Source organism: Cherax quadricarinatus, chromosome 30 (assembly GCF_038502225.1).
Source record: "Cherax quadricarinatus isolate ZL_2023a chromosome 30, ASM3850222v1, whole genome shotgun sequence".
In the NCBI taxonomy this organism is placed as follows: Eukaryota; Metazoa; Arthropoda; class Malacostraca; order Decapoda; family Parastacidae; genus Cherax; species Cherax quadricarinatus.
Window position 1 is genome coordinate 11,282,809 of NC_091321.1, and position 27,768 is coordinate 11,310,576.

General features: G+C 41.9%; 1 protein-coding gene across 2 annotated transcripts in view; it reads left to right on the plus strand.

Annotated features, from left to right (window-relative positions):
- The window catches only part of Flo1 (flotillin-1), a 194,786-nt gene that overhangs the window by 10,330 nt on the left and 156,688 nt on the right, over nucleotides 1-27,768 (plus strand). The window contains exon 2 of one of the 2 annotated variants that reach the window (XM_070089891.1): nucleotides 11,217-11,292. The exons of the other annotated variant lie outside the window; for it this stretch is intronic. Within the exon in view, the coding sequence (XP_069945992.1) occupies nucleotides 11,217-11,292 (76 nt within the window). The remainder of the gene's footprint in view (nucleotides 1-11,216; nucleotides 11,293-27,768) is intronic. 2 annotated transcript variants of the gene reach the window in all.

Consider the following 27,768-nt stretch of genomic DNA (forward strand, 5'->3'; position numbering starts at 1 on the left):
AAGATGTACTGATGAGACACTGTTTGTTTCCTGAGAGTGCCTTTTCCTCCTGAGTATTGCAGGTCCTGTTTGGCATTTTTCTTCCAGAACAGGCTTTATCACACTGTGTATGCCACTACAATTCTTAAATATCTCAAACCAACCTTTGCTGGCCTTAAATTCACCAATATGAGCACTAGTTCCAGGCATTTTTTCCTGTTCACCTGGGTGTTAGTCGACTGGTGTGGGTCGCATCCTGGGAGATGAGATTAAGGACCCTAATGGAAATAAGTTAGACAGTCCTCGATGACACACTGACTTTCTTGGGTTATCCTGGGTGGCTAACCCTCTGGGGTTAATTGTTTCTTGGTATTCTCGATAAGCCACACCAACAACAGTCTCTCCACATCTTTGAGTAGTGCAGCTGACTGTGGTGCAGCAGCAGCAGCTGACAGTGATACAGCAGCAGCTGACAGTGGTACAGCAGCAGCTGACAGTGGTATAGCAGCAGCAGCAGCTGACTATGGTACAGCAGCAGTAGCAGCTGGCTATGGTACAGCAGCAGCAGCTGACCATGGTACAGCAGCAGCTGACCATGGTACAGCAGCAGCTGACCATGGTACAGCAGCAGCTGACCATGGTACAGCAGCAGCAGCAGCAGCTGACCATGGCACAGCAGCAGCAGCAGCTGACCATGGTACAGCAGCAGCAGCAGCTGACCATGGTACAGCAGCAGCAACAGCTGACCATGGTACAGCAGCAGCAGCTGACCATGGTACAGCAGCAGTAGTAGCTGACCATGGTACAGCAGCAGCAGCAGCAGCTGACCATGGTATGATAGTATTTTGATAGTATTTCTCACCCATTTTACCACTGGGTTGGCACTAGAAGCTTTCTTTGGGCCCATGGTGGCTTATTTAGCAGTTACAAGCACTAAAAACACTGGAATAATACAAAATTTATCGAATGTAAGCATGAAACCGTCCGCCCTGGCTTGTAAACAGTGTCACACTAGCTTAGCTGAGGCGCTCTGGCCAGACGGACCAGATGGACGCGTTCCGGACAAATGCTGTAAGTCGAGTTTTTCAACGTACTTCGGGGTCAAATTTTTACGCTGAAAAACATCATAGGTTGGTTTTAACATAGGTTGGGGGTCCATTGTACATAGATTATCATACATAGCAGCATGTGTGTAAAGTACCTAGGATAACCCATAAAAGTCAGACAGAGTGACCTATTTCCATTGGGGTCCTTTTACTTTATTATTATTATCACACCGGCCGATTCCCACCAAGGCAGGGTGGCCCAAAAAAGAAAAACTTTCACCATCATTCACTCCATCACTGTCTTGCCAGAAGGGTGCTTTACACTACAGTTTTTAAACTGCAACATTAACACCCCTCCTTCAGAGTGCAGGCACTGTACTTCCCATCTCCAGGACTCAAGTCCGGCCTGCCGGTTTCCCTGAATCCCTTCATAAATGTTACTTTGCTCACACTCCAACAGCACGTCAAGTATTAAAAACCATTTGTCTCCATTCACTCCTATCAAACACGCTCACGCATGCCTGCTGGAAGTCCAAGCCCCTCGCACACAAAACCTCCTTTACCCCCTCCCTCCAACCCTTCCTAGGCCGACCCCTACCCCGCCTTCCTTCCACTACAGACTGATACACTCTTGAAGTCATTCTGTTTCGCTCCATTCTCTCTACATGTCCGAACCACCTCAACAACCCTTCCTCAGCCCTCTGGACAACAGTTTTGGTAATCCCGCACCTCCTCCTAACTTCCAAACTACGAATTCTCTGCATTATATTCACACCACACATTGCCCTCAGACATGACATCTCCACTGCCTCCAGCCTTCTCCTCGCTGCAACATTCATCACCCACGCTTCACACCCATATAAGAGCGTTGGTAAAACTATACTCTCATACATTCCCCTCTTTGCCTCCAAGGACAAAGTTCTTTGTCTCCACAGACTCCTAAGTGCACCACTCACTCTTTTTCCCTCATCAATTCTATGATTCACCTCATCTTTCATAGACCCATCCGCTGACACGTCCACTCCCAAATATCTGAATACGTTCACCTCCTCCATACTCTCTCCCTCCAATCTGATATTCAATCTTTCATCACCTAATCTTTTTGTTATCCTCATAACCTTACTCTTTCCTGTATTCACCTTTAATTTTCTTCTTTTGCACACCCTACCAAATTCATCCACCAATCTCTGCAACTTCTCTTCAGAATCTCCCAAGAGCACAGTGTCATCAGCAAAGAGCAGCTGTGACAACTCCCACTTTGTGTGTGATTCTTTATCTTTTAACTCCACGCCTCTTGCCAAGACCCTCGCATTTACTTCTCTTACAACCCCATCTATAAATATATTAAACAACCACGGTGACATCACACATCCTTGTCTAAGGCCTACTTTTACTGGGAAAAAATTTCCTTCTTTCCTACATACTCTAACTTGAGCCTCACTATCCTCGTAAAAACTCTTCACTGCTTTCAGTAACCTACCTCCTACACCATACACTTGCAACATCTGCCACATTGCCCCCCTATCCACCCTGTCATACGCCTTTTCCAAATCCATAAATGCCACAAAGACCTCTTTAGCCTTATCTAAATACTGTTCACTTATATGTTTCACTGTAAACACCTGGTCCACACACCCCCTACCTTTCCTAAAGCCTCCTTGTTCATCTGCTATCCTATTCTCCGTCTTACTCTTAATTCTTTCAATTATAACTCTACCATACACTTTACCAGGTACACTCAACAGACTTATCCCCCTATAATTTTTGCACTCTCTTTTATCCCCTTTGCCTTTATACAAAGGAACTATGCATGCTCTCTGCCAATCCCTAGGTACCTTACCCTCTTCCATACATTTATTAAATAATTGCACCAACCACTCCAAAACTATATCCCCACCTGCTTTTAACATTTCTATCTTTATCCCATCAATCCCGGCTGCCTTACCCCCTTTCATTTTACCTACTGCCTCACGAACTTCCCCCACACTCACAACTGGCTCTTCCTCACTCCTACAAGATGCTATTCCTCCTTGCCCTATACACGAAATCACAGCTTCCCTATCTTCATCAACATTTAACAATTCCTCAAAATATTCCTTCCATCTTCCCAATACCTCTAACTCTCCATTTAATAACTCTCCTCTCCTATTTTTAACTGACAAATCCATTTGTTCTCTAGGCTTTCTTAACTTGTTAATCTCACTCCAAAACTTTTTCTTATTTTCAACAAAATTTGTTGATAACATCTCACCCACTCTCTCATTTGCTCTCTTTTTACATTGCTTCACCACTCTCTTAACTTCTCTCTTTTTCTCCATATACTCTTCCCTCCTTGCATCACTTCTACTTTGTAAAAACTTCTCATATGCTAACTTTTTCTCCCTTACTACTCTCTTTACATCATCATTCCACCAATCGCTCCTCTTCCCTCCTGCACCCACTTTCCTGTAACCACAAACTTCTGCTGAACACTCTAACACTACATTTTTAAACCTACCCCATACCTCTTCGACCCCATTGCCTATGCTCTCATTATTATAATATAAAGGTTATAATATCTTATTATTCTATAATGGAGATAACATCTTATTATCATGCTAAAAAAAACTATCTACTACACGATGGTCATTAAGACTATCTACGATACGAGGGTCATTACTAGGAATGAGTAAAATTACACTTGTGTTAGTTAAAAAGATAAAAAATCATTCCCCTCCCTTTCTGTAGCTACATTCATCAGACACCTTTTGGCTCTTCTTGAACTGGTTCATGCTATGACTGGCTTTGACATGTGCAGGCAGTCTGTTCCATTCCTTTATTGCTGTACAATAAAAGGTGTTTGAAGCCTGGCCACTGACTGTGGGTACTACAAAGTTGTGCTCTCTTCCCCTAGTACTATGATTGCTTTGGTTCCCAGCCTTGACAAAATTGGCAGCAAGATATTCTGGACACTGTGAGCAATTTTATAAACATGATTTAGCTTCACTTGTTTTACTCTGTCTTCAACATTCAGCATATCCAACTGCTGTAATTCATCCTGGCCTACATGCTCTCTTGGACCCAGGTCCAGGATGAATCTTACTATTTTGGTCTGGGTGATTTGCAGTCTATCTTTCAGTTTTTTTGTCAAGGCAGAGTACCATGAAGAGCAAGCATAATCCATATGACACTATAAGGGCTAGACATAGGGTCCTGCAAGCCTCAGTAGGTAGACTCTGTCCTGGATCAGGGTCAAGTCAGTGGTCCAGGAAAGTTTGCTTCAGCTGCATATACAGTTTGACATAATAAGTAAAATGGTATGACATCTCAAATACAGAGTAGCTACTACTGAGTGCACATACAGGTTTACCAACACTGCATTGTTGAATATTATTGGAAGGCTGTATTGATACTGTATAGTAGGAAGTTAGATAAAGCATAGTGACATTGCTGCTGGCAGTGGGTAGTGGACATGACCAGTACAAGGAAAAACTCTGAGCAGTGCACAATATAGCATAATCTCAATAATTTGGTCTCTTGGGCAAGGAGGGTCTTGAGTTATGCAGATTTCAGACTTAGCCAAAGAAATACTATATTCAATAAAATTACAGTACTGACTACTGTTTATAGCGGTTGTCCTTATCCTTATTTACAATATAAACATTGTAGCAATTGGAATAACAATACCATATCATAAAGATCTATGTACTAAGGATATTTGGTGATTTCTTCTAGAGTACTGAAGTTGGTGTAGGCTGCTCCCCAAAATTTTAGCCTGATGAATACCCTGGCATTTCTTAAATTTGTCCATCCATTCATGGAAATATTCACAAGGGGTTTCAGTTTGCAGCTCAGTACGAAGATAATGCACCTAGTCGACTTAGTCAATATTTGTTGAAAATGATGCTTAACTTGTGTGCTGCTTGCAAAATTAGTTGCACAAATAATCTTGTTAGCAGGTCCACATAAACGTTTTTACACTTATTGACGCTGTCTAATGCAGTTACTTAAGAATTTGTTTTTGTGCCTTCAGTTCTTAGTCATTTTTCAGCTTTGTATTTTAGCATGATCTAAATATTTATTCCTTTGTCCAATTTACTTAGTATGTGTAATTCTACTTTTTCAACATTATATTTTTTGTTTCACCAAAGCAGACATTCTGTCACTTGCTTCTCCTGCAGGACTATTATTATTTGGGCTTGATTCTTATTTCACATTTTATAGTGTTATGTTTACAGTAGGGCCCCGCTTTACTGCGTTTTGCCTTACAGCATTCCGCTAATGTGGTGATTTCAAATTATGACCAAAATTTGCTATACGGCGAGCAGTTTTTCAAATACGGTACACCCTACCAAGTTTGTTTACATTCTCCGTGAGCACATCTCTCTATTATGTCTGGAAATTTTCCAAAATTTCAAGTGTTTTAAAGTTATTGCATATTTTATATGTATGTACTCTGATAATTATACTTGTGTAACTGGACCTAAATATACTTACACACTGTGCTGGCATGCAGGTACACATTAAAATCACTAAGTCTCTCTACACTCTTGAAGACACCATATTAACCCATTAACTGTCCAAACGTAGATCTACATTCTTTCCGCTAGCGCTCCAAACGTATATCTACGTTTATTTTTCCTGCCTCCAAATTTGGCATGATTGGCCTGAGATGCCTGGTCAGCATAGAATGGGTGTTAACACTCGATGTGCGTAGTATTAAAAAAATCTGGGACCACTTAGTACCTTGTAGGAACACCAGTTCAATTGAGTGCCAGCTAGAGCAAACAGCATGGCAAACACCAAGGATTCACTAATGTCATGTCATATTAACACTCCCCTTTTAACCTTTTGACTGTTTCTGACGTAGTATATGGATGTCTTACGAGCCAATGTTTTTGACGTACAGATTTATACTCCAAAATTCTAGTGGCTTCAAATCAAGCGGGAGAAAGCTGGTAGGCCCACATGTGAGAGAATGGGTCTGTGTGGTCAGTGTGCACAGTATAAAAGAAATCCTGCAGCACCCAGTGCATAATGAGGAAAACAAAAAACTGATCATGTTTTTGGATTAAAACGCCTACTTTGAGGCGTATTTTCGTATAGTATGTATGGTTGTACACTATTCTCGTTATCTTGGTCTGATTTGATAACATGGGAGACATATTACAGAAATAGATGATTTTGATTGGTTTCCCAATGAAAAGGACCTTGAATTTGAGCTCAAAGTAGTGGAAATGTTCGATTTTTGCCAATGTTCAGGAGTAAACAGATGACGTCGTTGTTCAATAAATGTCCAACTAGCCAATTCTAATACGCAGTCACGAATGGGTTGACATTATTTATGCAATTATTACAGTAGTGCAGTAGCCTTTGTAGCAGTAAATATTCTATTTTTTGTGTGAATAAAAATTCACAATAGAAAGCAAGAGTAATATAAGAGGGGCCTGGAGACATGACTGATGAACAGAGAAAATGTTATTTTAGTGCCAGGAATGTCTGCATTGTTCATTCTGGATCCTGTTTTGAAATTGGCATTTTTTTTAATTTGTGTGAAATTGGCCAAATTACCAATTTCTGACCACTTAGGGTCCAAGGCCAAAATCTGAAGTGGTGCCTCAGTGTCCAAGAATTTAAAAAAAAAAAATTTGTTATTTTTTCTTCTGAAATGGTAGAAAATCTTTTTGTGAAGGTAATAAAACAAAAAGTACAAAATTTGATGGAAAATTGACGAAATTATGCTCTCATGAATTTTGATGTGTCAGCGATATTTACGAATCGGCGATTTTGCTGACTTTGACTCCCATTTTAGGCCAATTACATTATTCCAGTCGACCAAATTCTTAGCTATTTCACTAGTATTACTTCTATTCTATCGATTGAGGACAAGAAATCGCCAAGTCAACTGTTTCAACTACAAAATAAAGTGATAGGAAATTGGTAATTTGGCCAATTTAACACAAAGTTCAAAATATTCCAATTTCAAAATAGGGTCTAGAATAAACAATGTAGGTATTCCTGGCACTAAACTAACATTTCCTCTGTTCATTAGTTACATTTTGAGGCTTTACAAATAAATTCCATTTTGATTTTTTATTCACATAATGAATTTTTATTCACACCAAAAAATAGAAGATTTACTGTTATGCAATATTGTAATAATTGTATAAATATCATCACCACATTTGTGAATGTATATTAGACCCACCAGCTGGCGTGTATTAGACGTGTGAGGTCGTTTGTTTACTCTTGAACTTTGGCAAAAATTTAACATTTCCGCTACTTTGAGCTCAGTTTCAAGCCATTTCCAGTGCAAAAACCAATCAAAATCATCTCTATTTCTGTAACATGTCTTCATTCTATCAAATGAGACCAAGAAATCGCAAATACAACTATAAAAAACATATGAAAAAACACTGCAAAGTCGCTGTTTTAATCGAAAATCATGGTTTCAGATTTTTTTCTCTCATACACAGTGTGCTGCAGGATTTGTTTTATGTGGTGCACACATACCACATAGATGTATTCTCTCATATCTAGGCCCAAATGTACCACTTACAGTTTATCAGAGTGAGCTGAGCTCATGACGTAGATCTACGGTTTGGGCCCTGAACATAAAGCCGTAGATCTACGGGACGGACCCTGAAAGGGTTAAATCGGTAAATGGGCGGTTTCTTGTACTTAATCGATAGAACAAATGGAGTTCCAAAGAAATAGCTATGAGTTTGGTTGACTGGAGCAATAGAATTGGCCAAAAATAGGGTTCAAAGTGGGTGAAATCGCCGATGCATAAATATCGCTGAGATTTCTAACTTCACGAGAGCATAGTTCCATAAGTTTTCAATCAGATTTTGTACTTTTGATGTCATTACCATCGGGAAAAGATTCTCTATCATTTCATGAGGAAAAAAATAATTTTTATTTTTAAATTCTTTGACACAGAGCAAGTTTGTGAGCAGGGGTCTCGACAGTCAAAGGGTTAAGAGGAAAGTGATGTTGACCCCGAATTTAGTGGTTTTGTGGTGGACGTGGCCACAAGTGGCCGCAGGAATATCAAAAACCTCGATAATAACCCATGTGCAACATTTGTGAAACATCCTTTCAATTTTGGTACCACTGGTAGTGTCATCTAAGTACATAATAAGAAACAGTTCTGGAACGTGTAATAAGTGTTCGGCAGGCTGGCTGGCCGGCTGGCTGGCTGATTGGTTGTCTCTATCTCCTTCTGTTTGTCTGCATCTATCTCTTTCTCTGTCTCTGTCTGTCTGTCTATCTCACGGGTACACATACGTAAATATAATTATTATACGTGGTGTAAATTACCTAGGGTAACCCAAAAATTCCAGACAAAGTGCTATACTGTGCTTGTAGTTAATATAATGCATAATAAATATGACTGGCAAGTTGTGCGCATTTTCACTTGTTCAGGAATCAGACGTGATTGTGTGTAATACCAGTAAATACTACTCGCCTTTTGCCCTATATTAAGACTACAAATGTTTTGAGGTAAATAATGAGTGTATGTACTGTGTGTGTATTTTACTTTTTATTATTTTTTAATGCCTAGTTCTATTGATAACTTAATATATGTTAGTGTGAACTTGTTATCTGGCAATTATATGCATTTATAAGTGGAAAAAATGGCGTTCTGCTTTCCGGCAGTAGCCTGGAACCTAACCTGCCGTATAAGTGGGGCCCTACTCTGTTTATATCACCATCCTCATCAAGTAGAGAAATCAACAGTAGTGAGTAGAGGCAAGTGGTTTTCATGATCTGAAATCTTGTTGGCATTTGAGCATGTTAGCTGGACAAGTCCTGGAGGTGGGAAGTACAGTGGAACCTCAGTTTTCAGATTTAATTCGTTCCAGATGTCGACTCGACAACCAAAATTGACATCTGTAAATAGGAGGAATCTATCCCAGACCCCAGATGAAAATAATGTATTAATAATGTACTAACTACTACATAAAACAATGTACAAAATACAGCACAGGGAAACTGTAAAAATGAATACTAAATGAAAATTTAACTGAAATAATGTACAGTATATGAAAATTTAACTGTCCCTTACCTGTCAGAGGAGAACTATTGGCATACTGGAAGCAGGAGATGGAGGAGAGGAGGGGGGATGTTGCTACTTGGAAGGAGAGTTGTCATCTTTTGACAAACCGGCCATATCCCACCAAGGCGGAAGGAGAGTCATCTTCAGTTAATATGTCAGGCAACTATCCTTATGGTGTTTTCTTTTTGCCTCATGTCACCACTAACACCTTGTTCTGGCTCACTGGTTCTTTCTCACTAAAAACCTGTCCAGTGAGGTTGATATGCCAAAAAGTTTTGCTATAACAACCACGTGGATCCGATATTCTTCATATTTTCTAATGACTTTTTTTTTTTTAATTCAGCAGTGCTTTTTACAACTTTTCTTTTTCTTTTCATCTCTATCCTTCTTTGGACCCATGATGGCTTATCTCACAATAAAAATGCACCAAAACTGTAAAATAACAAAAAGTTCACAAGATGCACAACTGAAGCTCAACACCCCCATGGCTCAGCCCATGACCAGGCCTCCCGGTGGATCAGGGCGTGATCATCTATGCTGGTACTGCTGGTCGCACGTAGTCCAACGTACAAACCACAGCCTGGCTGATCCGGCACTGACTTTAGGTGCCTATCCAGCCCCTTCTTGAGGACAGCCAGGGGTCTATTAGTATTCCCTATATTAGGGGTCTATTAGTAATCCCTATATTAGGGGTCTATTAGCAATCCCTGTATTAGGGGTCTATTAGTAATCCCAACCAGGGTCTTCAAGAGGGAGTTGAACAGATACCTAAAGTAGTGCTGAATCAGCCCGGCTGTGGTTCGTATGTTGGACTGTGTGGCCAGCAGTAACAGCCTAGTTGATCAGACCCTGATCCACTGGGAGGCCTGGTCATGGACTGGGATGTGGGGGGGGGGTGTTGATCCCCAGAATACCCTCCAGGCAGGCAGGTAGCACACAAGTTAGTGTTATAATGACTCGTACCCACGTTCTTGACCCATTATCCAGTGCACGTTCCGTGAGCATGTGATCTGACCCGTTTTATTCCATTCCGTATATGCAAAAATTTGTCCGGCGACAACCAAGAGAACGTACCAAAACCAAGACATTTTTTCTTGAACACCTCATTCAGAAATCACTTTATTTGACAAGTAATGCAGTCGACAACTGAGGTTTGACTGTTCAGTGACTTCACTGAAGGAAGGGTGAGGATGTAGTTCAGAGGGTCATCTGAATTGTGGTGTCAGTGGACTTCTGGCAAGAGTGATTGAATGAGTGACAGTGAAAGTGTCTTTTGTCAGGTCACCCTTCCTAGGTAGGAGACAGCTAGAGTACTAAAAATAAAAAAGTAACCATTTCACTGGACAGTAGTGTAAAAATTTGAAAATTGATATCACTATCAGTTCAGATGTCAAAATATCTCCTACAACACTGGAGAACAAAGACAAGCTAGGCCAGTATAAGCAAGAGATATGTGCCTGCCTGAAGTGCCCTACAGAAATTTTTTTTACGTCGTTCAGTCATTGGTAATTTTCAATTTGAGCAATGTGGAGGATTTTGTTTTAGATACGTAACAGTAATCAGTGCAACTTGGTTATGATATATCAAGGTTGCATTATGTGTATATTGACTGCAATTTTCTTGTTTGTAAAATTGATGATTAAACCATATACTGTATTGTGAAGGTTTACAAGATTTGTAAATACTGTACAGAAGGATTATTTCAAGATTTTTGAAGAAGAAAAATCACCATAATGTTTGGTAAGTACTGTACTAATTTTTATTGCAAATTTCTCAAAAAAAAAAAAATGTTTAGATGAACCACTGTATACATTATTTTATATTATCAGTATGTTGCAACACATTCTTTGTGTAGTGATCCCTTACATTCTGGCCATAAATAGTTACATTATTATTGTATACTCAGCTGTAATTTGTGAATTTTGTCTTTTATAACTCTGCTTCATCAACTCTTCCTGTATTTAGTGGCAACTTCCATCTTGTAATGAAACACCATGTCTGCATACAGTGCATTGGTGTGTTACCATGAAGAGGAACTACTTTGCAATTCATGTGGGAAGGACCCTGCAGCATTCCTACACACACACACACACACTTCGTCTGTATTTTGTCTTTTGTCATGGAATGACAGCTGGGTGTTTGTATTACAGGATGTTGCCACAAAAAGCCTCTTTTGGTCCCTGGTGGACGAGCATTCGTTTGGCCCACTGTGCAGCAAGTACAGAGGTATATCATGAATGTCCATTTGTTAATTGGTATTTATTTACTAATCTTTTTCCTTAGTTTTTACAGAGTTGTATAGTTAAAGCTTATTACAATACGGTATTTGTAATTATGGCATTAAAACAAATGAATTTGTGAACCTCTTGCACTTACGCATTTTAACGTTTTAGCTTAGATAGGCATTGAAATCTCCCTTTAGCATGTATATTATTATTTTTTTGTATTCTGCCTTTTATACATCTAAGTAATTTTTTCTTAATTTGTAATCTAGCCAGGCATGTTGTTAGTAGCTGTCCTTATTTTTGTAAGCATTCTCTAGTTGGAGAATTTAACATTTTGCATGCCTTGTAAACCCTTCATGATTTGGGAGCATTAAACAACAATGGTATCTGTCTTTGATTCTTAAACAATTTAGCTTTTATTTAGGTGGTATTTGTAAAGTTGGCAGTTCCAACTTCTCTTCTTCTATAGGATTCCTGCCAATAATGCATAACTTTTTTTAAATTGTGTATTTTTTTTATTAGTCTTGGTGAATACAGTACTGTTCATGTACTTCAGTTTTCTAAAACTAAGCTCACCCTGCTTGAGAAAAGAAAATTTTATACAATTTTATCATGTAATGCATAATATAAGCATATTTAAAGTACTGTATTAAATATTTTTTTTGTCTACAAACCTCTTATCCACTGTATTTTTGCTTCCTCAGCTATTTTGAGACACTAGTTCTAATTAGTACAGCACATCACTGTTTTGAAAATAAGTCTTTGTAGGATTATTATGGCTTTATGATGCAGTGTGTAGCTTGCTTGTGGCAAAATCGTTGGAAAAAAAATATACAGTAAGAGGAACTTGAAAAATGCTATATTAGGAGTGATTCATGTTCCACGATGTTATTTTTAAATGTAACGAGTTTTATGCTGCAGTAAAGTAATTCTCCAATGAGAGCAAAAAATGTGCAAGTGTGGATGGTGGAATGCAAGATAGTTTTGATGCAGCATGGATGTTAGGGCAAGGTAAGATTGGGCAGAGCCCTCACACACCCTGCTCACCCTGGTGATGACCCACACACCCTGCTCACCCTGGTGATGACCCACACACCCTGCTCACCCTAGTGATGACCCACACACCCTGCTCACCCTGGTGATGACCCACACACCCTGCTCACCCTGGTGATGGCCCACACACCCTGCTCACCCTGGTGATGACCCACACACCCTGCTCACCCTGGTGATGACCCCCACACCCTTCTCACCCTGGTGATGACCCCACACATCCTGCTCACCCTGGTGATGACCCCCATACTCTGCTCACCCTGGTGATGACCCCTACACCCTGCTCACCCTGGTGATGACCCACACACCCTGCTCACCCTGGTGATGACCCACACACCCTGCTCACCCTGGTGATGACCCACACACCCTGCTCACCCTGGTGATGACCCACACACCCTGCTCACCCTGGTGATGACCCACACACCCTGCTCACCCTGGTGATGACCCACACACCCTGCTCACCCTAGTGATGACCCACACACCCTGCTCACCCTGGTGATGACCCACACACCCTGCTCACCCTGGTGATGACCCACACACCCTGCTCACCCTGGTGATGACCCACACACCCTGCTCACCCTGGTGATGACCCACACACCCTGCTCACCCTGGTGATGACCCCCACACCCTTCTCACCCTGGTGATGACCCCACACACCCTGCTCACCCTGGTGATGACCCCCCATACTCTGCTCACCCTGGTGATGACCCCTACGCCCTGCTCACCCTGGTGATGACCCACACACCCTGCTCACCCTGGTGATGACCCACACACCCTGCTCACCCTGGTGATGACCCACACACCCTGCTCACCCTGGTGATGACCCACACACCCTGCTCACCCTGGTGATGACCCACACACCCTGCTCACCCTGGTGATGACCCCCACACCCTGCTCACCCTGGTGATGACCCACACACCCTGCTCACCCTGGTTATGACCCACACACCCTGCTCACCCTGGTGATGACCCACACACCCTGCTCACCCTGGTGATGACCCACACACCCTGCTCACCCTGGTGGTGACCCACACACCCTGCTCACCCTGGTGATGACCCACACACCCTGCTCACCCTGGTGATGACCCCCACACCCTTCTCACCCTGGTGATGACCCCCACACCCTTCTCACCCTGGTGATGACCCCCACACCCTTCTCACCCTGGTGATGACCCACACACCCTGCTCACCCTGGTGATGACCCACACACCCTGCTCACCCTAGTGATGACCCACACACCCTTCTCACCCTGGTGATGACCCCCACACCCTTCTCACCCTGGTGATGACCCCCACACCCTTCTCACCCTGGTGATGACCCACACACCCTGCTCACCCTGGTGATGACCCACACACCCTGCTCACCCTAGTGATGACCCACACACCCTGCTCACCCTGGTGATGACCCACACACCCTGCTCACCCTGGTGATGGCCCACACCCTGCTCACCCTGGTGATGACCCCCACACCCTGCTCACCCTGGTGATGACCCCACACACCCTGCTCACCCTGGTGATGACCCCCCATACTCTGCTCACCCTGGTGATGACCCACACACCCTGCTCACCCTGGTGATGACCCCCACACCCTTCTCACCCTGGTGATGACCCCCACACCCTTCTCACCCTGGTGATGACCCCCACACCCTGCTCACCCTGGTGATGACCCACACACCCTGCTCACCCTGGTGATGACCCACACACCCTGCTCACCCTAGTGATGACCCACACACCCTGCTCACCCTGGTGATGACCCACACACCCTGCTCACCCTGGTGATGACCCACACACCCTGCTCACCCTGGTGATGACCCACACACCCTGCTCACCCTGGTGATGACCCACACACCCTGCTCACCCTGGTGATGACCCCCACACCCTTCTCACCCTGGTGATGACCCCCGCACCCTTCTCACCCTGGTGATGACCCCCACACCCTTCTCACCCTGGTGATGACCCACACACCCTGCTCACCCTGGTGATGACCCACACACCCTGCTCACCCTAGTGATGACCCACACACCCTTCTCACCCTGGTGATGACCCCCACACCCTTCTCACCCTGGTGATGACCCCCACACCCTTCTCACCCTGGTGATGACCCACACACCCTGCTCACCCTGGTGATGACCCACACACCCTGCTCACCCTAGTGATGACCCACACACCCTGCTCACCCTGGTGATGACCCACACACCCTGCTCACCCTGGTGATGGCCCACACACCCTGCTCACCCTGGTGATGACCCCCACACCCTTCTCACCCTGGTGATGACCCCACACACCCTGCTCACCCTGGTGATGACCCCCCATACTCTGCTCACCCTGGTGATGACCCACACACCCTGCTCACCCTGGTGATGACCCCCACACCCTTCTCACCCTGGTGATGACCCCCACACCCTTCTCACCCTGGTGATGACCCCCACACCCTGCTCACCCTGGTGATGACCCACACACCCTGCTCACCCTGGTGATGACCCACACACCCTGCTCACCCTAGTGATGACCCACACACCCTGCTCACCCTGGTGATGACCCACACACCCTGCTCACCCTGGTGATGGCCCACACACCCTGCTCACCCTGGTGATGACCCCCCATACTCTGCTCACCCTGGTGATGACCCCTACACCCTGCTCATCCTGGTGATGACCCACACACCCTGCTCACCCTGGTGATGACCCACACACCCTGCTCACCCTGGTGATGACCCACACACCCTGCTCACCCTGGTGATGACTCACACACCCTGCTCACCCTGGTGATGACCTCCACACCCTGCTCACCCTGGTGATGACCCCCACACCCTGCTCACCCTGGTGATGACCCACACACCCTGCTCACCCTGGTGATGACCCCCCACACCCTGCTCACCCTGGTGATGACCCCTGACCCCCACACCCTGCTGACCTTGGTGATGACCCCCACACCCTGCTGACCCTGTTGATGACCCCCACACCCTGCTGACCCTGGTGATACCCCCCACACCCTGCTGACCCTGATGATGACCCACACTGCTGACCTTGGTGATGACCCCCACACACTGCTGACCCTGGTGATGACCCACACACTCTCCTGACCCTGGTGATGACCCACACACCCTGCTCACCCTGGTGATGACCCACACACCCTGCTGACCCTGGTGATGACCCACACACCATGCTGACCCTGGTGATGACCCACACACCATGCTGACCCTGGTGATGACCCACACACCATGCTGACCCTGGTGATGACTCGCACAAAGCGTGAGCCAAATGACAATGATACATTCGCTATTAATGGATCTCTCAGAAATTTTACATTGAAAGTAAAGGTTTTTTGGCAATACTGTGCAAATAACAGTCGATTAACACAGTACAGTGGAACCTCGGCTTATGAACGTCCCACCATGTGAACTTTTCAGGATACGAACTGTCTTTAAGTCGATTTTTTGCTTCTGGATACAAACGAAATTTCAGGATGCGTACTTCCCCTTCAAAGCAGGTTCCTGAAGTAAAAAATAAAATATTTATTTCTTTGCAAAGGTTACAGTGTGTGTTTACATATATGATTGGAGCAAAGAAAGCCACTATCATGCCAAGGCATTTTGGGCAGACTTAACCTAATACTTATAGACTACTTAAGTCTAGACAGGTGAAGAGTAGTGGTTACCAATGTTTTGCTGATGGTGGCACCAATTACTGGTAGCCTTTTGAAGTTTCTCCTTACTATTATTATTATTATTATTACTATTATACTGTATTATTATTATTATTATTGTTATGATTATTATTATTAGTATGTACGTGGTGAGGGGCTCTTGATCTAGGGTATTGGATCTGTTTTCCAGTTCCCTGAATTAAGCCTGAATACCTTCCATCCCCTCCCCCCTCCACAGGCGCTTCCGCATTATAATAATAATAATAATTATAACAACATGATACAGTGGAACCTCAAATTTCGAACGTATCGCTTATTGAACTCTAAGAAAATAGAACCCATTTTTCGAGCCAACTTTGTCCCTATTATTGAACTCTCCCCTATTTTCAAACCGCCAGGTACCAGACCTGTCCGGCAGCCCGCTCTGTCTGTGTCCCCATGCAGGCACCATGAACCAGTGTGGTTTTGTTGATGCTTGAGTGAACACTAACTTGTGATCTCATTCAAACATTTTACGATTATTTCATTGTGTTTAGTGCTTGTGGGACTGTGAAATAAGCTACAGTGGGTGCAATGAAACTTTCTAGTGGTACCCCTATGGTAAAGAAAGTGAGAAACACCATAGATGTGAAGAAGGAAATAATACAGAAGTGGAATGATGTCCAAATGTTTGTGGAGAAGTACCACCCTGAGTAAGCTGAAACAAGCCATCTTTGCAACAAGTTCAGTGACAGAACCATGTCCCATTTTAGAGAAATCTTAGAGGCACCAGAAACAGAGGACTGTGAACAGTTATTTTGTGAGACAGGGGTCCAGTGACTCTCAAGCTGGTCCTAGTGGCATTAAAAGACAGAGAATGGAAGTAACCCCAGAGACCTTTGATACCTGAAGTCCTCATGGAGGGGGATTCTCCTTCCAAACACTAACCCCAACTCCCTCTCTCCTCCTCCCTATCCTCCAGATGCCATCACCAATCTTCAATAAAGGTAAGTAAAATGTTATTTATATGTTTATTTAAATTAATTAATACATAATTGAACACTATATTTGTTGTGTGTATGTAAAACTATAATTAATCTCTATAAAATGTATTTTTTGTGAATATTTTTGGGTTTCTGGAACGGATTAATTCTATTTCCATTATTTCTTATAGGAAATATTGCTTCGCTTTTCAGACTTTTCGAATTTAGAACTAACTCCTGGAACGGATTAAGTTCGATATCTGAGGTTCCACTGTACGTACTATAACAATACGTATAATAATATAATGTACTATAATAATGATTATAATGGTTTCGAAAGGCCGTTACTACATGGCACTGAATACCACAACAATGCAGGAGCGGTTATGGCCGCCTCCACTTATCACAAACAGTGGAACCGTGAGCCAGTCTGGTTTTGTTGATGCTTGAGTGAACACTAACTTGCGCTCTCATTCAAAGATTTTATGATTATTTCATTGTGTTTAGTGCTTGTGGGACTGAAATAAGCTACCATGGGCCCAAAGAAACTTGCTAGTGGTACCCTTGTGGTAAAGAAAGTGAGAAACACCATAGATGTGAAGAAGGAAATAATACAGAAGTATGAGAGTGGTGTGAGACTTGTTGAGCTTGCCAAGATGTATGGGAAAAACAAGTCGACTATCGGTTCTGTCCTGGCAAAGAAAGAACAAATCAAGGAAGCTGGTGTTGCGAAAGGTGTTAATATGCTAACCAAAAACAGACCACAGACAATCGATCAGGTTGAGAAGTTGTTGCTGGTGTGGATCAAGGATAAAGAGATGGCAGGTGATAGTGTTTCAGAGACCATTATTTGTGAAAAGGCAAGGAAGTTGCATACCTATCTGGTACAGAAAACTGGAACCAGTGCTGATAGTGAATTTAAGGCCAGCAGAGGCTGGTTTGACAGAGAAGGGAAGTAACTCCAGAGAGGACTTTGATACCTGAAGTCCTCATGGAGGGGGATTCTCCTTCTAAACACTAACCCCAACTCCCTCTCTCCTCCTCCCTATCTTCCAGATGCCATCACCAATCTTCAATAAAGGTAAGTAAAAATGTTATTTTATATGTTTATTTACATTTATTAATACATAATTGAATACTATATTTGTTGTGTGTGTGTAAAACTGTAATTAATCTCTATAAAATGTATTTTTTTGTGAATATTTTTGGGTTTCAGGAATGGATTAATTGCATTTCCATTATTTCTCATGGGAAATATTGCTTCACTTTTCAGACTTTTCGAATTTAGAACTAGCTCCTGGAACGGATTAAGTTCGATATTTGAGGTTCCACTGTAATGACATATTTTATTCATTCTAGAGTATATGTCCAGTTTCTGTGTTATTTATATTGTTTATTATGTCATATTAGATCAATTGTGATGTATGAATAAGCCATAGAGTTGATATTAGCATTATATTGAAGTTTATTTTTCCTGCCTCTGAGAGCAGGAATTTCGCCGGAACGGATTAATGGCTTTTCAATTAATTTAAATGAGGAAAATTAACTCAGCATACAAACAAATCAGGATACGAACAAGGTCACGGAACAAATTAATTTTGTATGCCGAGTTTCCACTGTAGTTGTGTTCTTGAAAACTGTGTGTAAATAAAAAATTGTGTAATATGAACAGAACATTTGGAAAAAATACAGTTAGGTTCATTCCCCCACTATAAAAAGAAATGCCAAACTACTTTTATTTTAATCTTTGCAATTCATCAGCACTCAAAAATAATAAAGTTGTTTTTTTTTCTTTTTCTTTTTCTTTTTCCAACAAGTCGGCCGTCTCCCACCGAGGCAGGGTGACCTAAAAAAGAAAGAAAATCCCCAAAAAGAAAATACTTTCATCGTCATTCAACACTTTCACCACACTCGCACATTATCACTGTTTTTGCAGAGGTGCTCAGAATACAACAGTTTAGAAGCATACACATATAAAGATACACAACATATCCCTCCAAACTGCCAATATCCCAAACCCCTCCTTTAAAGTGCAGGCATTGTACTTCCCATTTCCAGGACTCAAGTCCGACTATATGAAAATAACCGGTTTCCCTGAATCCCTTCACTAAATATTACCCTCCTCACACTCCAACAGATCGTCAGGTCCCATTCATTCCTATCTAACACGCTCACGCATGCTTGCTGGAAGTCCAAGCCCCTTGCCCACAAAACCTCCCCTACCCACTCTCTCCAACCCTTTCGAGGACGACCCCTACCCCGCCTTCCTTTCCCTATAGATTTATATGCTTTCCATGTCATTCTACTTTGATCCATTCTCTCTAAATGACCAAACCACCTCAACAACCCCTCTTCTGCCCTCTGACTAATACTTTTATTAACTCCACACCTTTTCCTAATTTCCACACTCCGAATTTTCTGCATAATATTTACACCACACATTGCCCTTAAACAGGACATCTCCACTGCCTCCAACCGTCTCCTCGCTGCTGCATTTACCACCCAAGCTTCACACCCATATAAGAGTGTTGGTACTACTATACTTTCATACATTCCCTTCTTTGCCTCCATAGATAACGTTTTTTGACTCCACATATACCTCAACGCACCACTCGCCTTTTTTCCCTCATCAATTCTATGATTAACCTCATCCTTCATAAATCCATCCGCCGACATGTCAACTCCCAAGTATCTGAAAACATTAACTTCTTCCATACTCCTCCTCCCCAATTTAATATCCAATTTTTCTTTATCTAAATCATTTGACACCCTCATCACCTTACTCTTTTCTATGTTCACTTTCAACTTTCTACCTTTACACACATTCCCAAACTCATCCACTAACCTTTGCAATTTTTCTTTAGAATCTCCCATAAGCACAGTATCATCAGCAAAATGTAACTGTGTCAATTCCCATTTTGAATTTGATTCCCCAAAATTTAATCCCACCCCTCTCCCGAACACCCTAGCATTTACTTCCTTAACAACCCCATCTATAAATATATTAAACAACCATGGTTACATTACACATCTCTGTCTAAGACCTACTTTTACCGGGAAGTAGTCTCCCTCTCTTCTACACACCCTAACCTGAGCCTCACTATCCTCATAAAAACTCTTTACAGCATTTAATAACTTACCACCTATTCCTTATACTTGCAACATCTGCCACATTGCTCCTCTATCCACTCTATCATATGCCTTTTCTAAATCCATAAATGCAATAAAAACTTCCCTACCTTTATCTAAATACTGTTCACATATATACTTCAATGTAAACACTTGATCTACACATCCCCTACCCACTCTGAAACCACCTTGCTCATCCGCAATCCTACATTCTGTCTTACTTCTAATTCTTTCAATTATAACCCTACCGTACACTTTTCCTGGTATACTCAATAAACTTATTCCTCTATTATTTTTACAGTCTCTTTTGTCCCCTTCCCCTTTATATAAAGGGACTATACATGCTCTCCGCCAATCCCTAGGTACCTTCCCCTATTTCATACATTTATTAAACAAAAGTACCAACCACTCCAACACTATATCCCCCCCTGCTTTTAACATTTCTGTCATCCCATCAGTTCCAGCTGCTTTACCCCCTTTCATTCTACGTAATGCCTCACGTACCTCCCCCACACTTACATTCTGCTCTTCTTCACTCCTAAAAGATGGTATACCTCCCTGACCAGTGCATGAAATTACTGCCTCTCTTTCTTCCTTAACATTTAAAAGTTCCTCAAAATATTCTCGCCATCTACCTAATACCTCCATCTCCCCATCTACTAACTCCCCTACTCTGTTTTTAACTGACAAATCCATACTTTCCCTAGGCTTTCTTAACTTGTTTAACTCCAAAATTTTTTCTTATTTTCATTAAAATTTCTTGACAGTGCCTCTCCCACTCTATCATCTGCTCTCCTTTTGCACTCTCTCACCACTCTCTTTACCTTTCTTTTACTCTCCATATACTCTGCTCTTCTTATAACACTTCTGCTTTGTAAAAACCTCTCATAAGCTACCTTTTTCTCTTTTATCACACCCTTTACTTCATCATTCCACCAATCACTCCTCTTTCCTCCTGCCCCCACCCTCCTATAACCACAAACTTCTGCCCCACATTCTAATACTGCATTTTTAAAACTATTCCAACCCTCTTCAACCCCCCCACTACTCATCTTTGCACTAGCCCACCTTTTTGCCAATAGTCGCTTATATCTCACCCGAACTTCCTCCTCCCTTAGTTTATACACTTTCACCTCCCTCTTACTTGTTGTTGCCACCTTCCTCTTTTCCCATCTACCTCTTACTCTAACTGTAGCTACAACTAAATAATGATCTGATATATCAGTTGCCCCTCTATAAACATGTACATCCTGGAGCCTACCCATCAACCTTTTATCCACCAATACATAATCTAATAAACTACTTTCATTACGTGCTACATCATACCTTGTATATTTATTTATCCTCTTTTTCATAAAATATGTATTACTTATTACCAAATCTCTTTCTACACATAGCTCAATTAAAAGCTCCCCATTTACATTTACCCCTGGCACCCCAAATTTACCTACTACTCCCTCCATAACATTTTTACCCACTTTAGCATTGAAATCCCCAACCACCATTACTCTCACACTCGATTCAAAACTCCCCACGCATTCACTCAACGTTTCCCAAAATCTCTCTCTCTCCTCTACACTTCTCTCTTCTCCAGGTGCATACACGCTTATTATAACCCACTTTTCACATCCAATCTTTATTTTACTCCACATAATCCTTGAATTAATACATTTATAGTCCCTCTTTTCCTGCCATAACTTATCCTTCAACATTATTGCTACTCCTTCTTTAGCTCTAACTCTATTTGAAACCCCTGACCTAATCCCATTTATTCCTCTCCACTGAAACTCTCCCACCCCCTTCAGCTTTGTTTCACTTAAAGCCAGGACATCCAGCTTCTTCTCATTCATAACATCCACAATCATCTCTTTCTTATCATCTGCACAACATCCACGCACATTCAGACTTCCCACTTTGACAATTTTTTAATATTATTCTTTTTAGTAATCTTTACAGGAAAAGGGGTTACTAGCCCATTGTTCCCGGCATTTTAGTTGACTTTTACAACACGCATGGCTTACGGAGGAAAGATTCTTATTCCACTTCCCCATGGATATAAGAGGAAAAGTAATAAGACCAAGAACTATTAAGATAAAATCAAAGAAAACTCAGATGAGTGTGTATAAATAAATGTGTACATGTATGTGTAGTGTGACCTAAGTGTAAGTAGAAGTAGCAAGACATACCTGTAATCTTGCATATTTATGAGACAGACAAAAGACATCAGCAATCCTACCATCATGTAAAACAATCACAGGCTTTCGTTTTACATTCCTTATATTATAGTTCTTGCTTGTTGATGTAGAAATGTGTCAAAAGGGTTAATCTAACCTTCTACAATTCCTGTATTATCATAGGACATTCAGTTTCACAACTGTCTGCTCTCGCAATTCACCTGCCATCACAACAACCACAGTCACTCACCACCATCAGTAAAAATACTATATATTACTGGCCATTGGCAAGATTTCCTTACTATATAAATATGTCTGAAGCAATGTCCCCATAATATGAGTGCAAGCTGTCCCCAAAAATGTGAAATGATCAAAATAAAGAAAAAAAAAACAATCTCAGGTTATGACCATGCCCTGTTACTGTTGGGTTTAAGGGTTATGATGGACCAAAGGACTCTGATTATCTCACTGCTGTGAAATTGACTACCAGAATGCTTTTGTAAATAATTTAATTTCCATTAATAATTTCATTTAAGATTTAATTCTTATTTCTAGTAATCTATACAGAAGAAGGTTTTTACTAGCCCATTCTTAAGTCATTTTAGTCACATTTTACAACACGCATGGCTTATGGAAGAAAGATTCTTATTCCACTTCCCCATGAAGATGAAAGGAAAGAAGAATAAGAACTATTAAGAAAAACAATAGAAGAAAACTCAGATGAGTGTGTATACATACATGTGTAGTGTGACCTAAGTGTAAGTAGAAGTAGCTAGATATATCTGTTATCCTGTGTGTTGAGACAAAACGCCAGCACTCCTACCATAGTGTAAAACAATTACAGGTTCTGTCTTACTCATTTGACAGGATAGTAGTGCCTCTCTGGGTGGCTACTGTGTATCAACTCGCTGAAGGAGGGGTGGGGATATTTGCTGTTTGGAATGACATCTGAATTGTCGTATCAGTGTGGCTCTGGCAAGACAATGATAGTGTGAATATGGATGAAAGTGCTTCTTTTCCGAGTCACCCTACCTTGGTGGGAGACAGCCAGCATGTTATAAGGAATAAGTATTTTATTTCTTTGCATAGTTTACAATGTGTAATTACAATTTTGATTTGTTAAGTACAGTAGGGCCCTGCTTTACGGCGTTTTGTTTTATGGCGTTCCGCTAATACTGTCATTTCAAAGTAAAAATAGGTTAGATAAATACATGAACGACTGTGGGTGGGTGCGAGTTGGACCTGACTAGCTTGTGCTACTAGGTCTGATGTCATGCTCCTTCCTTCAATGGATGTGACCTGACTAGGTGGGTCATTGGTCTAAGCTGGGTGGGGGGGGAGGTTGGAGGGTGACATGGACCTACCTTGCATGGGCCAGTAGGCCTGCTGCAGTGTTCCTTCTTTCTTATGTTCTTATGTATTTGGCTGGCTGGCTTGCTTTGGCTGTCTCTCTGTCTATGTCTCTATCTGTCTATATCTCTGTCTATCTATATCTCTGTCTCACATGTACACATAAGTACAGTTATTATACATAGTGTAAATTACTTAGGATAACCCAAAAATTCAAGGCAAAGATAGACAGACAAACATGTTGGTGTGTATCAGTGAAAACAAGTAAAGCCAAGGTTCCCCCCTAGCGCCCATTTATCAAATGTCTCTGAGCTGTCAACAGATGGCATAGCACCCTTCTTCAAGGAGTTTGATATACTATAATCCAGGCAGACAGAAAGACAGATAAGCAGAAACAGACAAATACAGACAGACAGACAGACAGACATTTGTGTGTAACTGTGAGGGTTAGCTAAATACATGAGTGAGTGTGGGTGGGTGTGAGTTGGACCTGACTAGCTTGTGCTACTGGGTCTGATGTCGTGTTCCTTCCTACAATGGATGTGACCTGACTAGGTGGGTCATTGGTCTAAGTCGGGGTGGAGGGAGGACATGGACCTGCCTTGCATGGGCCAGTAGGCCTACTGCACTGTTCCTTCTTTCTTATGTTCTTATGTATTCGGCTGGCTGGCTTTGACCGGTTTTGGCTGGCTTTGGCTCTCTCCTTGTCTATATCTCTCTGTCTGTCTGTGTCTCTCACATGTACACGTAAGTACAGTTATTATACATAGTGTAAATTACCTAGGATAACCCAAAAATTCCAGGCAAAGATAGACAGACAGACATAGACAGACAGACAAACATATTTGTGTGTAACAGTGAAAACAAATAAAGCCAGGTTTCCCCAAGCGCCCATTTATCAAATGTCACTGGGCTATCAACAGATATCATAACACCCTTCTTCAAGGAGTTTGATATATGTATGCTCCAGGCAGACAGAAAGACAGATAAGCAGAGACAGACAGGCAGATAGACAGACAGAGAGACAAGACATGTTTGTGTGTAACAGTGATAAATACAGTGAGGATTAGCTGGAGCAGTTCACATTTATTTAAAATCTCTGGGCTGTCATAACACCATGCTTAAAGGTATACGCCAGGGTATATAAAACATTGCTGGAACCTATAAATACTTTGTATATATTTCTGGACAATAGTAAATAACCCAGGCAGGTGTAAATTGCCATTGTCAAAGTTGCCAGCACTGCTTGCAATAGCTGTGTCAGGGTGATGTTCATCCATAGAGGCTTGCACCTTTGTCCACATTGTATAAATGTCCTTATTCATTGAAGAAGGCAGCTTCCTCCATCTTTCTCTCCTCCTCTGAAGCAATTTCCTCAGCTGTGGTGTCTTGCTGTTGCAGATGCTCTTGCAGCTCATCAGTGGTTAGCTCTTCATTGTCGTCCTCCACCAACTCTTCCACATTCTCGCCACTAACCTCCAACCCCATGGACTTCCCCAATGACACAGTAGATTCCACAACTGGTATAGGCTCCTCAGGGTTAGCCCCAAATCCTTCAAAATCCCTCTCTTGTACACAATTTCCTCCAAGCAGAGTTCCAAGTCCTGCAAGTCACTCCCTCCCAAGCCTTACTTATAAGGTTTATACAACTGAGGATACTGAAGTGATCTTTCCAAACTCTCTAGGGTCAATTCAATGTCTGAGGTCACTTCAAAGCACTTTTGAAACACTGGTGTACAGTTTTTTGAAGTTTGCAATGACCTGCTGGTCCATGGGCTGGATGAGAGGAGTGGTATTAGGAGGCAAAAACTTCACTTTGATAAATCTCAACTCCCCCACAATTTGCTCTTGCAAGTCTGGAGGATGAGCAGGAGCATTGTCTTAATACCAGGAGGCACTTGAGGTCCATTTTATTTTCCAGGAGGTATTTTTTACAGTGGGCTTAAACACATGATAGAACCAATCATGGAAAATGTCCCTAGTGACCCATGCCTTACTGTTTGCCCTCCACATCACACACAAATTATCCTTGACGACACTGTTTTTCTTGAACACTGGGAGTTTCAGAGTGATACACGAGTCAAGGCTTCACTTTGCAGTCCCCACTAGCATTACTACAAAACATGAGAGTTAACCTGTCTTTCACTAGCTTTTGTCCTGGGAGTGCCTTTTCCTCCTGAGTAATGTAGGTCCTGTTTGGCATTTTCTTCCAAAACAGGCCTGTTTTGTCACAATTGAACACTTGTTGGGGTTTTAATTTTTCAGCCTCTATGTACCCCTTAAAGTCCTGCACATTTTTTTCAGCTGCTTTTTGGTCAGAACTGGCAGCCTCGCCATGCCTTATCACACTATGTATGCCACTACAATTCATAAATCTCTCAAGCCAACCTTTGCTGGCCTTAAATTCACTAACATCACCACTAGTTCCAGGCATTTTCTTAATGAGATCAGCATGCAACTGCCTTGCCTTTTCACATATGATTGACTTTGAAACACTATCTCCTGATAATTGTTTGTCGTTGATCCACACCAATAACAGTCTCTCCACATCTTTGAGTATTTGCGATCTCTGTTTTGTAAGCATACTTGCACCTTTTGCAACAACAGCTTCCTTGATTGCCTTTCTGTTGTCCAATATAGTAGCGATGGCTGATTGGGAGTTGTTATACAACTGGGCCAGCTTGGAGGCATGCACTCCACTTTCATACTTTGCAATTATCTCTTTCTTCAATTTGATAGTATTTCTCACTATTTTTACCACAGGGATGGCACTAGAAGCTTTGTGGGCCCGTGGTGGCTTACTTAGCAGTTACAAGCACTAAAAACAATGGAATAATACAATATGTATCGAATGTATGCGTGAAACCGTCTGCCCTGGCTTGTAAACAATGGTACACTGGGTATACATAGTGGCTGGGCAGCCGTGGGCGGGCCAGGCCATGCAGACACCATGCATTGTTGGCCGAGCCAATATTTTTATGCAAAGATGCATCGATATCCGATTTTATCGCTGTCCGATGGCATCGTTACCCGAGGGTCCACTTTATTCTGAGCGCCATGCGAGTGAACGTAGATCTACGTTTGGACAGTTTAAGGGTTAAGTGACATCTGTTAGATTCCTGTGGTGACAAACAATTTACACATAAGTGGTGTACAGGTAGGCCCCTCTCATACAGCAGGTTAGGTTCTAGGCTACTGCTGTAAAGTGAAACAGCCTTTTTTCACTTTCAAATGCACATAAAAGCCTGATAACATGTTTACACTATCATATATTAAGTGAGCAATAGAGCTAGACCTAAGAAATGCATGTACAATACACACATTACTTACCTTACAATATTTTTGTCCTTTGCTTATAGCAAGTGGTGAAAGTATTATTGTAGGAAGTCAGAATAAATGTTGAATGGGTATAATTGAAAACCACTGTATTAGCAAAACACTGTAAAGTGGGGTCTTCATGTATACTGTGATGCCTTATGACCCAGACCCAAACATTGATCATGGTGTTGCAAGAGCAACCCTTCACTTTCTCATTTATTTATAGTACATTTCACACTTATTAATCAGAGTATTCAGTATTTATATAAATGCATCTAGGGTGAGTAAATGATTGTTAAAGCCATATGAATGAATAGGTACAGTAAAATTATTGGTTACTAGCCTTTGTGTACTGTCATTTAGTTATTTTCCCCTAAATAATTTACTCTATGCATAATGATAAATGTGGCATACTCGTGGAAAATGTTAAGCAATTTTTCAAGTGTGTTACTGTGAAAAGTAATAATAGATCATGTGTTAATCAGTGGTGTACTGTGCACAGTACGGCCCTACTTTACGGCGCTGTGCCTTACTGTGATTGGCTAATATAGACATTTCATATTATAATAAAAAACTCGTTTATGTAGCTCCCTGATTTGCTGTTACAGCATTCGTGTGCATCTTTGTTTACATTTTCCATGAGCTCAGCGTTTATTTTATTGATAATGTCTGTGGAAACTTTTCAAAATTTCAAGTGTTTTAAAATTATTGCATGTTAGAGAGCAGTGCATGGAGATAAATAGTTTTGGGACCTGACAAGCTGTTGGAGTGTGAGCAGGGTAATATTTTGTGAAAGGACTCAGGGAAACTGGTTAGCTGGACTTGAGTCCTGGAGTTGGGAAGTAGGGGTT